This window comes from Hyperoodon ampullatus (genome assembly GCF_949752795.1).
Source record: "Hyperoodon ampullatus genome assembly, chromosome: 14".
Classification (NCBI taxonomy): Eukaryota; Metazoa; Chordata; class Mammalia; order Artiodactyla; family Ziphiidae; genus Hyperoodon; species Hyperoodon ampullatus.
In genome coordinates, this window is record NC_136927.1 from 71051228 (window position 1) to 71069522 (window position 18295).

An 18295-nucleotide genomic window follows, 5' to 3' on the forward strand; every position below is an offset into this window, starting at 1 on the left:
TCAAGTAATTCTGAGAACCCCAAGCATGGAAAATTCATCTCATGGGGCTTGGCTAGAGAGGAGTATAGCACTCCCCTGCCCTAACCCTAAAACACACACCTGGGCTTTCTCCTCTGAAAGTCTGGTAGGACTTCTAAGGACCGAACAATAACCAAGAGTTTTCCAACAGACTTGCTCACTATAGCCTAGCCTCTCACAAGTGATCCTTCATTATAGCCCCTACTTCCAGCTGCCATAGCTAGATTTGAGCACCCTGTGATTCTGGATCCCTCCTGAAATTGCTGGGCAGATGATGAGACGGGGAAAAGTGCCATAGTCAAAGGTTAGCAAGTGCATGAGCAAAATCTTATACCCAGTCAATGCAAATATATTATTGCTGTGTAGGAGCTCATCTAAACACAGTGGCCTGTAGATGAAGAGGATAAATGCTAAGAGCCAAGGCCAGCGTCATTCCTGTCCCCTCTCAGTTTCTGCACTTTGAATCTAGCCTGAGTCCATCTGATAAATGCCTGGTTTGTACAACTGTATGAGAAGCAACTACAGTCCAGGCTTTGGCTTTATTCCTTGGGGAAGAGCCGAGAGAGGACATGTGCTTAGAAGACCTGGGTCTCCAGGTCTCATATAAGACAAGACCCAGAAGAAGGAAGAAAGGACGTGCAAGCTGTATCATCTATGATGTTCTTGACCTTTTATGTGCATTATCCCAAATTAACAGGGGAAAGAACTAATGATCTTAGGCCTAAAAGGGATGGGATGGACGCCTAGAGGTTGTGACTTGTTCAAGGTTAAACAGCGAAATTTTGGATGTGGGATTTGAAACCAGGTGTCTCTGATTTCCCATTATTCCAGGTAATCTCTCGAGGAAGCTTTATACAAGACAGAACCTTCCATATAGAAGTGGATCAGTGGAAGCAGAGAGGGCAGGCAGCGGGCATTTCTTATCTGATAGCAGACAATTCCTACATCTTGCTTGGCTTCTCACATAACCTGCGGCAGGTTATTCTTGTAACTAAAAAAGCCAGGAACACATACAGACACATCACTCCCCTTCTGGGCCCCAGTCTTAGCATCTGTGAAATGAGGGCATCTCACTGGAGAATGGCTATTTATTGTCCCTGCAGGGGTCAGAATCCATTAGGAAGAGAGGAGAGAAAATGCTGGATGAAATTTACCTCAGGCTTAGCCATTATAAAAAGAAGCCACATTTACAAAAGACTATTACCCACCCTCTTGTTACCCGAGACAGTAGTTTTAGTCCATCAATACCACCAGGCAGCACGGGACTATGGGTGACACTGGCCCCTTATCTTATCTCATGCTTCATTATTCTGGAGTTCAGCTTTCAGCACCTACTCTGAGGGGGTTGTTTTAATGGGATCCTTAGAGAGTGTTTACTGGATTAAAACTGTGACTTACTTCTGCAAAGCAACTCTGCAAATGGCTTTATGGGTTTCCGGATTTATTTTGTCTCAATGACTGGGCTCAGTTTGCAAATCAAATCAAAGCTGATTTTTCCAACTGCCACTTGGGCACACCCAGCGGGAGTCTGCAGAGCCAGCTGTGTTCCCTTGCCGGCTGGCACCAAAGATGGGAGTAAGGCTGCCTGCAGGCGGCCAGAGAGGTTCCAATGGGAAGACAATAGACAAGCAAGGCCCTGATTGACCCCAACTGGGGTGGGGGGAACAAGGCCGAGGAGGCAAATTTTATTTTCTGGAAGGAGAAAAGGCAGGTTCATGTGGCCCCAAAGACTGAATGGCAGAAATAATAGGGAGCCAATTTGGACCCCTGATGTTGAGGTTTCCTTCAACTGAAGTGTCCAATGGTGGGACGACCTCCCTGGGGGAGTAGTGAGGTCCCTGTCACAACAGGCAATCAAGCGGAGCCTGGCTGGTCTTTTTGTTAGTGGGGATTGTAGATCATGTAGCTAATCCCTGCCTCTACCACTTTTATTCCTACCTTCCAAGAGGACATTAAAAAAATTTTTTTTGGCCGCATTGGGTCTTTGTTGCGGTGCGCGGGCTTCTCACTGCAGTGGCTTCTCTTGTTGAGGAGCACAGGCGCATGGGCTTCAGTAGTTGCAACATGTGGGCTCAGTAGTTGCCACACGCGGGCCCTAGAGCACGCAGGCTTCAGTAGTTGTGGCACACGGGCTTAGTTGCTCTGCAGCATGTGGGATCTTCCCAGACCAGGGCTCGAACCCGTGTCCCCTGCATTGGCAGGTGGATTCTTAACCACTGCACCACCAGGGAAGTTCCCAAGAGAACATTTTGACAAGTAGCTTGTATTTGAAAAAATGAGGTCATGGAAGACCTCATCCAGCCAGCCAGCCAGCCAGCCATCTAGCCATTGATCCATACATTAATTGATTGATTAATTGAGTGATCAGTCCATTCATTTATCCATTTGTTCATTCAAAATATATTATTGAGCACTAATGTTTGCTAGGATCTGGGGACACAACATGGCTCAAAATAGGCACAATCCTTTCACTTACTTCACTTAGAATCTAGCTGGGAGACAGACATTCAATATGTAAGCCAACAAAAAAATATATATTTATAAGTCATGATGAATGCTATGAAAAAAAGTACAGGGTATAATGAGAATGGAAAACGTTGGGGATACACATTAGACTGGAGGTCAGGATGGTCTTTCTGAGGAGGCTGGATTGAAGCTGCAATCTGAAAGATGTACATCTGTTAAGCCAGATAATTTCAGGCAAAGGGGGCAGGATGAGGAAAGGTCTTACTGCAGCAAAAATAGAAATAAAGTTTTCCCTCTCCTGAGAACAAGGAAAGTAAAGGGAACAGTGGACAGGCTAGAGAAGAAACATAACATGGCCTGAAAGAGTTCATCACTCCTAGTTTTTAACTGTTACTAATCTGTAGTGTCTGTAACTAGATTTGTACTTCAGAAAGCTAACCTATTACTCTTTAACACTATGTGAATTACATCCTGCACTCCCTTGTAGCAAATCACCCCTTGTGGCATTTGCATTTCAGAAAAAAGTTTGCAGGCCGATAACCCAGAGACAAACGGACTCAATTACCTGGCTGCCTGATGCCAGTTGTGACTGTTTTGAAATAATGCAGGAAGAAGAATCCAAGACCTTCACTACTTTGATCCTTATCATATACCCTGGACTGCCAGCCCCACATATAAAATCTTCTCCGTTTGGGGGTGCGGGGACACACACAGTTCTTGAGGCGCTAGCCTGCTGTGTCTTCCCTTCTGCCTGGCAGAACAATAAAGCCATCTCCCTCTTCCTCCAAAATCTCTGTCTCCGTATTTCTGTTTGGCATCGGTGCACAGGGAAGCCGATATTTCGGCAACAGTCCTGAGGCTGGAAGGAGCCTGAAAGAGCAGTGTGCTGGAGTGCAGTGAATAAGAGGATAGAAGCCTGGATGAAGCTGGAGGGTAGGAAGGGGCCAGATCATGCAGCCAAGTCTGGTGGAGGCAGGGCCTGTGGGCAGGAGAAAGTAGCAAAGTGAACGAGTGCATGGAAGGTGGCGGGGAAGAATTAGGTAGGAGAATGTGTAGGCAGGAGGGCTTGGATGGAACTGCACACGGCTTCTGGAAGGGGAACGGACCCATCTGGTTCCAGAACTGAGCCTCTGTGTTCAGTTCCATTTCCCCCATGGCCTGCTCTGACCCAGCCAGAAGGGCATGAATTGAGATACTGGGTACCTCTTTCAGCCAATGCAACCCTGGGCATCCTCCACAGACAGGATGATCAGTTTGCCTGGGAAGAGTTGTCTCTCACTTAAATTTCAGCACCTTGGCAGTTTAGGTCTCCCACCCCAGGTTTTCACAAGCTCCGTTTTCCCAGGCATGTTCTGCTCACCTCTTCAACCTGGTTCCTACAACGAGCCCGCCCCTCGTCTTCCAAATAGAGAGTGAACAGTATTGAATGGGTCTAAGTCCACCTCCCTCTTACTTGCCTTCTCTCACAGTTGCTGTTTTAACTACAAGAACAAAACCTAACTTTTAAATGGATCTTTTTTTCTCCCTGACTGCCTTCCCTTCAAAGTCTGAATCAGAGTTCTCTGTTTCCAAACCAAAACTTAATGTCTATTTACCCATTGGCTGTAGTTTTCTCTATATAGCTCTGAGCAGACTCCCGGAGCTAGAGTCTGCCAAGCAAAGGGCTTCTGAAATGTTCTTTTAGGTCCTGAACTTGAGGCGATTCCATTAGCTTCTTGCTATCCTCAACCTGAAGATGTAACATCCTCCATATAATAAGAGCCCTGTGGTCCACGCTGTTGGTGCCACACCCAGATCCCCTTTACAGATTGGTGTGACATCCTCCAGCTCCTGCGTGTGTGGGGGGCTAAGGACTCACCCCTGTGACTCTCTCCAGAGACTTGTGCAAGGCTCAGAGGCGCCACTTCCTCTGGAGCTACCTGAGAGATCTCCTGAGGGGAAGGAGAAGGGGAAGGGAAGGGAAAATGCCAAGGGCTGATTGGTATGGGGGAGGAGTCCTGGTTTCCTGCCTCAAAGCCGAACAACTTTGGAGAACTTTACACTCTACCCGGGGATCTAGCCTAGACTTAACTTTATCTGAGAAGAGATTCTTACTCAGCCTTTTCCCTCTTGACCTTACAGATTTCTTCCACGAGCTCTCCCTCAGTACATCCCATGCACCCAAATCCCTGCCTCGGACTCTGCTTCCCGGGAATCTGTCTTAAAATGCTACCATTCTTCTTTATCTGCTCACTGACAAATTTCTCTTCCCCACTACATCTGAACTCATGTTCTGATTCCTCTGAATCTCCAGTCAGCGTTAACAGCCAACCCCTGGCTGAGGAACAAGGTACAGAAGATGTGAATCTGGAATGGTGCACCATGCCCCCGCCCCTCCATATCAATGAAAAAGGCTGCCTTCCAGCATTCTGAGAGGAGCCTGTCCTAATCCCAGAACTAACCCCTCCACTAGCTAATACCAAACCTCCACCCCACAGTCCCTTAGCAGCGCCTTCAGCAGGAGGTTCTTCCCCCGGCTCTATAAATAAATACTGCCCCCTGGTGGTGTGTGAATCCACCGGCCAGATGCTCTCCAAACACAGGGAACTTGGCTCTTCTGGAGTCTGGGCCAAGGGTGTGGCTCCTCTCACAGGGTGAGGTCCTGAGTCCGCTGGCTTCTCAAATGCCACCCTTCGACTCAATTCCCAGTGTTAGCTGAGAAGGGGTGGTGATGGGACGAGGGGGCACAAAGTCTCTCACGCTGCACCCATCCCAGGGGAGGGAGCCCCAGGGGATGTCCCAGGAACACACACTCATTAGTGCCTAGGGCTTTAGCTCTGCTGCCATCAGACCTCACTCAGTACCTCTCACTTCTCTTTAGAGGCACTGATCACAATCATAACTCCACCACTGTCTGTTACAATCCTTCACTTACTGTCTGTTTCTGCCCTAGACGGTGAGCTTCCTGAGGACCAGAAGCACGCCTGCTGGTTCATCACAAAATCCCTAGTTCCTTACAAGGTCCCTGGCTCACAGGTGCTCAGTGAGTGAGCTGACCACATGAGAGAAATAATGGTCATCGATCATGATTTTTTTAAATTTCCAAAACAATTTGCAGTAAATAAAACCACGTTTTTGTTTATGATACCATTTGATCCTCATAACAAACTAGTGGGTCGAGGTCTCGGTGTGCTGGAGCTGGCTTGCATCTGCTCGCTACAGAAGAAATGTCGCTAAACATTCAGGACTTTCTTGTAAGCCAGTTGTTAAACCATTGGTAACTTGATATTGGATTTGTGGGTATATTTACACCCTGGAAATGGACAAAGACTACAAATAAGGGCTTTTCTTTTACAAAGAGCAGGTTTATCAGCAAACCACTGGCAGTAGGTACGTTCAAAAATTGTTGTGTGAATGGGTAGGTGGGGCTCACTTTAAATACGGCGCTGCTGAGGTTTGAGAAGATGGAGTGAGACCCCCAGAGTCTCTGAGCCTTGCTGCAGTGAAATGTTGACTCCAAATGCATTTCCTACTTCAGCAGGCATTTTTCGAGGGTCAACTATGTGCCAGGAACTTCCTGCCAGGGCACAATGTGACTGGGAAATTAGTGGTTAGGCCCGAGCAGTTCCTCATCAGAACTCCTCTGAAACAGCAGTGCTGGTGCCTGTCCCAGGAGGCCTGACCCTGCCCAGCACCTGATGCTCCACCATCATGTAGGGTCTGGGAAGGGTCCTGCTGCCACAGACCCAGCATCTGGTGTGTAGGGGTGGCCCACTCTGTGTACCCCCTGCCCTGGGCTCCTTCCACAGAACATGCAGCTCCTCTGCATGAGGCAGCCTCGCTCAGCTTCCGAAAGGAACAGGAGCCACATCTGGACCTCAGCCCACCTCCGGGGCCCCCTCTGGCAGGGCCCGTTCTGGCTCCTTGCACATCCCTAAAAGCTATTGGGATCACGCTGTGAATGGTAAAGAGTCAGAGGTTTCAACGGGAACCACTGGACACTGCCCCGAACTGCATGGGGCTGGTTATGGATTGAACTCTGTTCCCCCCAAATTCTTATGTTAATGTCCTAACCTTAGACTGTGACCTTATTTGGTAATAGGGTCCTTGTAGAGGTAATTAGTTAAGTTAGGATGAGGTCACACTGGAGTAAGGTGGGCCCCCAATCCAATGCGATCAGTGGCCTTATAAAAAGGGAGAATTTGGACAGATACACACAGAGGAAGACGTGAAGAAGGCAGAGATCGGGGTGATAGTTCTACAAGCCAGGGAATGCATACGATGGCCAGAAAACCACCAGAAGCTGGAGGAAAAGAGTGTAACAGACTCTCCCTCACAGCCCTCAAAGGAGCCAACCCTGCTGGCATCTTGACCTTGGACTTCTAGCCTCCAGAAATGTAAGACAATAAATTTTGTTGTTTAAGCCACTTAGTTTGTGGGACTCTGCAGTTCCCAAAAACTAACCCAGGTCCCTTGCTTTGCAAACCTCAAAACTGGGCAGCACTTAATTGGAGCTTGGGTGACTAACAGCAACCTTACAGACAGACAAGGGTTAGAGCTGCATGCTAGAGCCAAGGACTGTATTTAATAGAAGATGCCCTGGGCATCCGGTCAGATCAGAATGACGCTGAACAGCTCCAGGCTGTTCCATTCTGAGGGGCAGCCCTCCAGTTCCCCGGGACCCACACAGCTGACCACAGATGCTGTCTGGAGTCACCAGGGTCAGGGACAGGACATCAGCAAGTTGCTTCATCATCACAGCACTGGCCTCAAGTCTGCCCGTGTGACCATACTCCAGAGGCTGGCTGCCGCTGGCAGACCTGTGCAGAAGGTGCCATGATGACAGAGAGGTGGAGGAGTCTGGAGGGAGACAGATGGCCCATGGAATCTGCCACTGGGACTTCACATACCCCCACTGCCTGCAGGATTCCCACCATTGTATTTACTCTATTAAAAAGAACAGTATTTTCAGCGAACCCATAAAAAGGGAAATCTGATTCACACCATCAGGAAAGGGATGGGTCAAATACTGACTTAGATCCTTGATATCAAGTCCTCATGGGCAGTGCGTGAATTCAGACAGGGTTCTCCTTTAGTTGACCCTGGATGCTCCAAGGGTACAGAGTAGACATAGCCAAACACAGCTTTCCCTGACCTGTGGTTGACAGGTATTCTGCATTATCCAGCCCTCTGCCCCACTGCCAAGTGCTGCTAGAGCCTGCTTCTCCTGGCTGGAGTGACGGCCCTCACTGGAAAACAAGGGTGTGGAAGCTTGGAATCCACCACTTACTCCCGACTCCTCTGAGCCCTGCCTGGGCATGGCCAGCTGGGCATTCATACTCATTAATGCATTCCTATCCTTTCCCACGCCACACCTCACGTGTGTACACAACACACTCCACTAAAGGAAGATTGTAACCTAAACATCAGACAAGAAGAGAAATCCTTACACTAAGAAGAGGTAGAGAGTTCTGTTCCAGTTCTTTAAAGGCCACTGTAATTCTGCAGATCAGCAATGCAACTTTGGAGAAGTGTGGCATGGTGGGCTCTATATCTATCAGGACAGTAGGTCCTGACACTGCCAGCAACATATACTTTTAAATATTCTCTCTCGAAGTCCCCACGTATACCTTTGCCTGTCTGATCACATGTTCCTAATTCCCAGTTCAGAAAATGCGATCCAACAAACTCCCCTTTAGGAGGGCTTATGTCCTAGAGGGTGTCCTTAGAATCCCACACATCCTGCCGGGGAGAGCAATGGCATCAATCCCTACACAAAAATAAACTCAAAATGGATTAAAGACCTAAATGTAAGGCCAGAAACTATCAAACTCTTAGAGGAAAACATAGGCAGAACACTCTAGGACATAAATCACAGCAAGATCCTTTTTGACCCACCTCCTAGAGAAATGGAAATAAAAACAAAAATAAACAAATGGGACCTAATGAAACTTCAAAGCTTTTGCACAGCAAAGGAAACCATCAACAAGATGAAAAGACAACCCTCAGAATGGGAGAAAATATTTGCAAATGAAGCAACTGACAAAGGATTAATCTCCAAAATTTATAAGCAGCTCATGCAGCTCAATAGCAAAAAAACAAACAACCCAATCCAAAAATGGGCAGAAGACCTAAACAGACATTTCTCCAAAGAAGATATACAGATTGCCAACAGACACATGAAAGGATGCTCAACATCATTAATCATTAGAGAAATGCAAATCAAAACTACAATGAGGTATCATCTCACACCAGTCAGAATGGCCACCATCAAAAAATCTAGAAACAATAAATGCTGGAGAGGGTATGGAGAAAAGGGAACAATCTTGCACTGCTGGTGGGAATGTGAATTGGTACAGCCACTATGGAGAACAGTACGGAGGTTCCTTAAAAAACTACAAATAGAACTACCATATGACCCAGCAATCCCACTGCTGGGCATATACCCAGAGAAAACCATAATTCAAAAGGACACATGCACCCCACTGTTCATTGAAGCACTATTTACAATAGCCAGGTCATGGAAGCAACCTAAGTGTCCATCATCCGATGAATGGATAAAGAAGATGTGGCACATATATACAATGGAATATTACTCAGCCATTAAAAGAAATGAAATTGACCTATTTGTAATGAGGTGGGTAGACCTAGAGTCTGTCATACAGAGTGAAGTAAGTCAGAAAGAGAAAGACAAATACCGTATGCTAATACATATATATGGAATTTAAGAAAAAAAATGTCATGAAGAACCTAGGGGTAAAACAGGAATAAAGACACAGACCTACTTGAGAATGGACTTGTGGATATGGGGAGGGGGAAGGGTAAGCTGTGACAAAGCGAGAGAGAGGCATGGACATATATACAGTACCAAACGTAAGGTAGATAGCTAATGGGAAGCAGCTGCATAGCACATGGAGATCAGCTCAGTGCTTTGTGACCAACTGGAGGGGTGGGATAGGGAGGGTGGGAGGGAGGGAGACGCAAGAGGGAAGGGATATGGGAACAGATGTATATGTATAACTGATTCACTTTGTTATAAAGCAGAAACTAATACACCATTGTGAAGCAATTATACTCCAATAAAGTTGTAAAAAAAAAAGCTAGTGGGAGCCATGGAGCACCGTCACGGGGAAGGTTTCTCTGTGTTTCCTGCCCCCTCCTGGGGGATGCTGCAGACACCCAGCTGTCCAGCTTGAGACCAGAGCTTTAGTGCTAGCCAACTGACGAGGTTCTTCTTTCTAGATTATCTGTTTTCTTCAGTGGAGGAGTCTGCCAAGGCCCATAATTTGTGTCACTTTTGTCTGCAGGCCATCAATTCTCCTCGCCTCACAAGGAGTACTTTATCTCTTTCTGTCTGGTAGCCTGGGTTCTCGAGAGAGAACACGTTAGGGACCTGTCGACCTCTCATGACGTAGGTGAAGCCAGAGTGAGTTCTTATCACAGTGGAGCCCTTAGTGCTCCTGTCTTCTTCCTCCTGCATCTTCCCTTTTCTGACTACAAATTCTTGTGATTTTCTTCAAAGTTATAAAAGTGATGTGTGATAGGTCACGCTGCATATTTTGCAAATAACCATAAAATATTCTTCTCTCTCCCCGCCGCCCCGTCCCTTGTCTCTTCCCCTCCCTGACACGTGTGCATTTCCTCTGGATGTGTGTGCCTGTGTGTATATCCTCACATATGTGTATACATACTTGAGTCATTGTCTTTGTCTATAGTTTATATCTATGACTATATGTTTACATATATTTACACTTATCATCGCTGTGGAAGCAATCTATGAAACTATACATGCTGTCAATAAATGCAGGGAACAGAATGCAACTGCCTAATTTTGGTGTGTTTATACAGGGAGGATAGCTGTTTAAAGTATCAATTCTATAACAAAAAGATAAACCTGATTTCTAACCATTCAACCCTGTAATAGGTTAAATGATAACAAACCCTTCATTGATTTTGTTTTTAAAGAATAATAAACAGAAACACGTACCAATTGAAAGAGCCAGGCAATTCAATTATAATTAGGGAAACAAAAAGTGATGAGCCTGAACAATGCTGCCTTAGTTTTGGGGATTAGTGTTGAAAATGCCAACTACATAACGATGCAGTGTTGGTTTTCTCATTACTGAAGGCACTAACACTAATCACCTCATTTTTGAAAGCCATGCGCCAGTTGAATAAAGTGCAAAACCAGAAGATAGGTCTAATTGACATGCAAAATAAATACCCAAACACAGACCCGAATACAATGAAAATCTATAGCAGAAGACTATTTGAGTACATTTATATTTACCACTCCACTGATTAATGTACCAGTTCGTCCATCCATCTAGCCATCCATTGACTAAACAAGTATGTTCTGAGCTCTTCCTATGCTTTAGGCACTGTGTTATTAATATATACCATAAGTATATATTAATACCTAGATGCAAGTGACTCCAATGAAAATAACAATTCTTTCTTGTTATTTTTAGCCACTGTTGCCTAAAATTTCCCTGTGTGGCTAGAGGGAGAAGTACTTAAATGGCTGAAGACAGACAGGGCATGCCAACATACCTTTCGTAGCCAGACGAACACAGTTGATTTTGGTCTCCTGTGAACAACAAAAGTGAGACTTCAGTTAATTGGTCGTGGGTTTGGTTTTTTAATACATATACAATATACATATACATAGTTGCATATATAGGCATGCATATGTATTTTTAATTATAATTTAAAATTTGTCCCTTCCATTTTCTCCACCATTGGAATCACCTTTTAATTCTATGTCATTTCTTTTCATGCTAGGTACATACTTCGTTACGTTCACTTCCTGGCTCCCATCACCTTATAAGCTTCTTCCCCAGACAGAACCAATGCATAAATACTGCCCAGCACAGAACAACTTTAACCATAACACTAAGTGGGTACACTGTGGCACGTGTGTGCTTCACTCAGTTGCATGGGTTAGTAGGTGGTATCAAGGGCATCCTTGAGAAGCTCAGTTAAAAGTATATAATGCACCTATATGCATACACTGAAACAGACACTTAGGAATAGCCCAGTCAATATGAATGTATAAGAAACAAACAGCAAAATTCATGCTCAAAAAGTTACTTTGGCCCAGAGATCTCTGGTAGACACCTTACAGTTTTCATAGATAATGTTGTGTGGGTGTGTTTGCGTGGCAATAGAATCTTTGCGTGGTGAGCTATCTTGTTGCTGTTGGCTGCTCCCCAAGTGAACAGGATCCATAAATTTATGATGTTGCTGGGCATGCAGTTGAGATACAGAAGAGTGTGCTTAGCAAGAGAATCATTTTAGCCTGCGTTATTGGGACCATATCCTAGGAGGTTGTGGAACCAGCTGAACATTCCAGTTGACTAAGTTATACCTCCAGTAAGGGTCTGAATATTGTGTAGCAAAGGAAAATAAAAAGCAAAGAATGCTTTTCTCTTTCTGACTTACTTTACTCTGTATGACAGACTCTAGGTCCATCCACCTCACTACAAATAACTCAATTTCGTTTCTTTTTATGGCTGAGTAATATTCCACTGTATATATGTGCCACATATTCTTTATCCATTCATCTGTTGATGGACACTTAGGTTGCTTCCATGTCCTGGCTATTGTAAATAGAACTGCAAAACAAATACTGTATGCTAACACATACATATGGAATCTAAGAAAAAAAAAAAAAGGTCATGAAGAACCTAGGGGCAAGACGGGAATAAAGACACAGACCTACTAGAGAATGGACTTGAGGATATGGGGAGGGGGAAGGGTAAGCTGTGACAAAGTGAGAGAGTGGCATGGACATATAGACACTACCAAACGTAAAATAGATAGCTAGTGGGAAGCAGCCGCATAGCACAGGGAGATCAGCTCGGTGCTTTGTGACCACGTAGAGGGGTGTGATACAGAGGGTGGGAGGGAGGGAGACGCAAGGGGGAGGAGATATGGGAACATATGTGTACGTATAGCTGATTCACTTTGTTATAAAAGCAGAAACTAACACACCACTGTAAAGCAATTACACTCCAATAAAGATGTTAAAAAAAAAAAAAAGCAAAGAATGCAAGTGTGTGAGGCTCAAGAATCCAATGCCTATCTTGCTAATGCTCACATGTAAGGAACCACTGCATCTTGAAGACACTGAGCTAGTCAGGATTATGCAGAAGTAATAAAACCCATGAAATTCAGGGGCTAAAAACAGCAAAGGTTTATTTTCCACTCAAGCTACATGTCCAATGTAGGCGTATGGCTGGGTCTGAGGGTGAGGTAATGGTGGTGGTTAGGGGATACTCTAATCATTGTAGTCACAAAGACCAAGGCTGGTACCTCCATTTTAACACAACGCTTCAGTGTTCACTGATGCAGGAGACAAGCATGATGAAGAGTTAAGCACTGGCAACTATCAGAAGTAACACTTTTACTTTGACTCAGGTTTCATCAGCTAGAGCCACTCACAGGGCCATGCCTGACTTTAGTGAGGTAGGAAATGGAGTCCTCCAGGCACCAAGAAGAGAAGCAATGATAATGTCTACAGCAGAGTCTATTTTATCCATGCACACGTCCAAATGCTAGGAATTGTCACTCCTATTAAACCCAAGTATGACTCCCCAGTGGTCTTGATTCTGTTCTGCAGATGACAGAAGGTCTGCCTTTGCTTGTGTAGGAAAGATGTCTTGATATTGAAAGACAGTTCTCAGATTCATGAACCTTCTTCTTCTTCAACAATTCCTCATACGATAAGAATTCGAGGCCTTTGAACTAATACCCATCATGCTCCTCCTGGGTCACTTTCTCTCCACAAAGGTGAAGGCTAATGTGTCTTTTGAGGAAATGTTCGCTTTAAAATGTGTCACATTAAAGGGAATATTGGGTAGCCACAATGGTTTATTCTACTGCCTTCTTCCTCACTGAGTTGTTCGTAGAACTTTCTAATTCTCCTTAGAATCATCTTCCCTTCCACAGTTGCATGCCTGAAAGTGAGCCATTTCCCAATACCACCTCCTCCACCCGAATCTATTCATCTATTTTCTATCAACTAGAGCACACAGCTGATTATGTTTAACTATCCTTGGCTCTCACAAACATGACTCTGACATAATCTGCTTTCTCCCAACTTCCTGACATCTTTAATTCCATAACCAATTTGTCTTTGTTGGTTAGAATCAAGTACAGAATAACAAAGTCCTGAGTCACTCTCTTGGCCTTCTGGGTGACTGAATTGTTAGCAAGCAAGTCAGGAACATGCTTGAAATTCGGCATTTGATCATTTGGGAAGTCTGGCCTGTGGGCATTAACTCAAAGTTCCCAATTGGTTCCGTAAAAAGAAAATGAGTACTTTCCTTGTGCCAAGATTATGTAAGCCTTTGGGAAAAGGAAAAGCATTTGGTATATTTTCCGTTCCATCTCCACAGTACAATACAATTTCATGTCCCCATTATTTTAACCTCACTCACATTCCATTTCCCACTCTAGACTTGTAAATCTGCACACAAGAATATGTCACTTTGGGACAGAATATAATGCCCTAACTGTTGTGCTTCTGTTAAGACCTGCTTCTACTCAAGGATCTGCCAGTGCTGTGCGATACTGAGCAACTCACTGCCCCTCTCTGTGGCTCAATTTTCCCACCAAACAAATGACAGAGAAAGGGATGGAGAAGGCCACTTTGGTCGAGTAGGCGGGATATTCTAAGGTTGCTTCCAGTTATGAGGAGGAAGAATAAAATTTTCAGACTTTCATTTTCCAAAATGTAGAGACTGTGGTACAGAGAATAGACTTCCGGTGCAAGAAAAACTAGTTGGTGGGGAGAGTGTGGTGGTAGAGATGATGGTAGTGGCTTGGACCAGGAGGGAGAGCCTGGCTACAGAGATCCTGCCCCCCCGCCAAACCTTTGCAAAGCGTATCTTGGCTCTGCTTGATCCCAGGGTCCTCCCACCACCTCACCCTGCCCCATGCTTCTGGTATTGATGATACCCACTGGGTCCTCAGTCTAGTCTCTTTGCAGCCCAATTTCCTGTGATGCTCTTCCATGGCCCTGATCCCTAAGCTGTTGTTTGGCCTCAGTGTGGCTCATCCACTTAGCATGTCAGTCCCTGAAAGCATCACTAAGAAAAAAAAAAAAAAAGAGGAAGTTTCCCTTTTCTTAAGGTACCTATTTCGAACATTTTATTTTTCATTCTTGTAGCAAGGCTATGTGATGAATATCACAATGTTCCCTTTTTCTCTCTAATGAAACAAGATTACATACAATTTCCCAAGGTTACACAGATAGTAAGACCAACAAAGTAACCTTGAAGTAAATGGCCTTGTTTTCTGAGGTGTCTGTTGGCAAATATGTTTTTGCCACTGAGGTCAGACGCTCTGCTTTCTTGGCTTGTTCACAGGCACAGTGATGTGGAGCACAGCCACATTTTGAAAAACAGGCCAAGCAATTTGTATGAAGGAATTCTGTTTTGACTTGAAACAGGACCCTGAGCAATCAGAAAGCCAGGGATGGAAAAGGGAAGGAGAGAGGCTCTGGAAACTGAGCGGCCCAGAACCATTACAATCAGATCACCTGGCAGGCTCATCCTCTGGAAAAAAATGAGTGAGGAATGCCTTTTAAGGCATGAAAGGGCCAGAGTACCCTCTGAGATATAACTCCCTAATAAGCATGCATGCTGTAATCTGCAGATCTTCAGTCACTAACAAAAGGCAAAGTAGAGCTGCAGGATGCAGGAGAGCTGGCTCTTGGTGGCATACTCTTCTAACTGGATACACGTTCATCACCAACCCTATCAGATCTTCCTGGAAGGCACTAGGCTCTGCTTCAGGCAATAGCCAGGGCCCTGAGCCCGACTCTACGGGACGAAACTCCCAAGTAACATGCAAGCCCAGAAAACTCCCGATTAAACTCAAGCTCTGAAAATATTTTGTTCTCTTTCTAGATGCAGACTTGATTGTCTTACCTCACCAGCTCTCTGGAACTCACCTCAATCTGATTGCTCTCATCGGGTCGACAAAGACTTTCATATGGTCAACTCTAAAGGTCACTGCCCCAACCCCATCTTCCTTAATTTCTCATCAATATTAGTTGCAACTGACACTTTCTCTTTGACTCTTTTTCTCCTCTTGCCTTTTAGGTCACTCTACTCTCTAGGTTTTTCTCTTACCTCACCGTCTGTTCCTAATCCTCTTTTTTAAATTTAAATTTTATTTTATTTGGTTAGACATTTATCATCTGCTTGACCTCCAAACACTGGAGTGGTCTCATTTTATATCCTCTTTCATCTGTATCCCAATTTCCTCACTAAGAGATTACATTTAGTTACAAGGCTTTAAGTACTGAACCCTTGTAATGCTCAAATTTCTATTTCTAACAATGGTATTCCAGAGATCCAGGCTCATATATCCATATACTCATAACAAATTTACAAACCTCCAGAAGATAATTCTTTTACTCTCTTCACTTGTACTCCAGGCCTTATGCACACACCAGTTTTCCTCATTTCAGGAAATGTTACCATTATCTACTCGGTTGACTAAGTAAAAAACCTAGGAGTCATCCTTGAATTCTTTTAGTTCCATAATTTCCCACAACCAATCCATAGTCAATTCCTGCTGGCTCTTAGTAGTTGAAGAAAATGATAACCATCTAAAATCAGATCTCTCCACATATCCTTCAAAAAAACAGCACAGGAAAACAAGAAAAAAATAAAGCTATACAAAACTCACAACCTCAACATCATTAAAATACATAGAGGGGATTCCCTGGTGGCGCAGTGGTTAAGAAGCCACCTGCCAATGCAGGGGACACGGGTTCCAGCCCTGGTCTGGGAAGATCCCACATGCCGCGGAGCAACTAAGCCCGTGCACCACAACTACTGAGCCTGTGCGCCTAGAGCCCATACTCCACAACAACAGTAGCTACCGCAATGAGAAGCCCGTGCACCACAACGAAGAGTAGCCCCCGCTCACCCCAACTAGAGAACGCCCGTGTGCTGCAACGAAGACCCAATGCAGACCAAAAAAGAATAATAAAAAAAAAATAGAACCCTCAAAACTTCATAGTCCCTGTTAGTAGAAGAACAAGCACTGCAGTTGAATGAACTATTTCTAAGGATCTCAACACAAGCCTTTGTGGAGAGCCAGGGCTGTACAGAAAAATAACATGAAAGAGAAAAAAGGTAAGGTAGTAGAGGCTGTAAGATTTTATAAAACAATCTTCAGAAAGACCAAGTTCCTATTTGTGAAAATTCTGAAAGAGAATCCTGCTAGAATAAGGAAATGACTATGTGAAAACCTGAAAGCACACATAATTCAAGGTGGTAATCTACCATAGGTATCACTTATGGGGGAAAATAGGGTAAAAAGAAGGGAAAAGTGTCCTTGGGAGATTGGATGATGAAAGGGAAAGAGGCAAAAGGGGGAATTTTAAGACTCTGTACATTAAAAGAGAAGAGCAACAGTGACAAGTCAGAGAGCACATAACCACCCATCCCCCATGATGCAAAAATTCAGTCATACATTAAAACAAACATACTTCACTACCTTATCAGAATAGTGTGTTTCTGAACCTCGAATCTACAAAATGAATAAATGGAAGAAGCCAAATAAAGCTGCTATACGAAGAGAACAGAAAATAAAAATCAAAACATCCCAACTGACAGAAATACAAACCCCCTCCAAAAAATTACAAACCAGAAAAGAATCTGTAACACAATAATACTCCAAACTGAATTAAATTTCCTCAAACAACTTTGAATTAGAAATGCAAAGATTAATAACTGAAACATAAAAGAACTAGGAAAAAAGAGTTGATTGAACTCAGAGGAAAAAACAAAAAACAAACAAACAAAAAAGAAAACAAAACCAAAAGTGATCAGAAATGAAGATTAAATTATTAAATTACAAGGTGTCCAAAGGAAATTTTATTTCTAATTAAAAAAATTTTTTTGGCTTTGTTGGGTCTTCGTTGCTGCGTGCGGGCTTTCTCTAGTTGTGGTGAGCTGGGGCTACTCTTCATTGAGGTGTGTGGGCTTCTCACTGCAGTGGCTTCTTTTGTTGCAGAGCACAGGCTCTAGGCGCGCGGGCTTCAGTAGTTGTGGCACACAGGCTCAGTAGTTGTGGCTCGCGGGCTCTAGAGTGCAGGCTCAGCAGTTGTGGCACACGGGCTTCGTTGTTCCGTGGCATGTGGGATCTTCCCGGACCAGGGCTTGAACCCACATCCCCTGCATTGGCAGGTGGATTCTTAACCACTGTGCCACCAGGGAAGTCCCCAAAGGAAATTTTTAATAAGGGGCATTGAAGAAAGAGAAAGACAGCCAAGGGAATGAAAATGAGATAGAGAAAAATGTAACAAGAGTCAGTGAAAAAGTGGCTTAAAGAGAAGACAAAGAAGAGCCAATATATGTCCACTTGAAATCCCTGAGAAGACAGATTAAGTAATTAACTAAGCAAAGATTTATAACAATAATCTGAGGGAAATGTCTGGTATTAAGAGATGACCTGAGCCTACATATTGAAAGGACTCAAAGACCTGAAAGATCAATTTCAAGATCCTAGCAAAACTGTTTAACTTAAAAAAAAAAAAGTCTCAAGGACTCCAGGCAAAAAGGATCAAACAACTTACAAGGGCAAGAGAATGAGGCTGCCATGAGATGTCTCCAAAGCAACATACAAGGCGGAGAAATATGGAGCAGCATTTTCAAGAACTCAAAGAAAGAAATTATGAACCAAGGATTTTATAGTTAGCCAAGTATCTTTCAATTATCAAAGCTATAGAAAAATAACTTGCAACATTGAATCACTCAGAGATTCCTGTACTCATGAGTCTTTCTTGACAAATATGCCAGAGGATAAA

General features: G+C 44.2%; 1 protein-coding gene across 10 annotated transcripts in view; it reads right to left on the bottom strand.

Annotated features, from left to right (window-relative positions):
- PTPRT (protein tyrosine phosphatase receptor type T) overlaps nt 1-18295 on the bottom strand; it is a gene marked incomplete at both ends in the record, with an annotated part of 1101453 nt that overhangs the window by 216014 nt on the left and 867144 nt on the right. For all 10 annotated transcript variants that reach the window (XM_079719321.1, XM_079719325.1, XM_079719327.1 and 7 more), the window contains one exon: nt 11017-11053. In XM_079719321.1, the coding sequence (XP_079575447.1) occupies nt 11017-11053 (37 nt within the window). The remainder of the gene's footprint in view (nt 1-11016; nt 11054-18295) is intronic.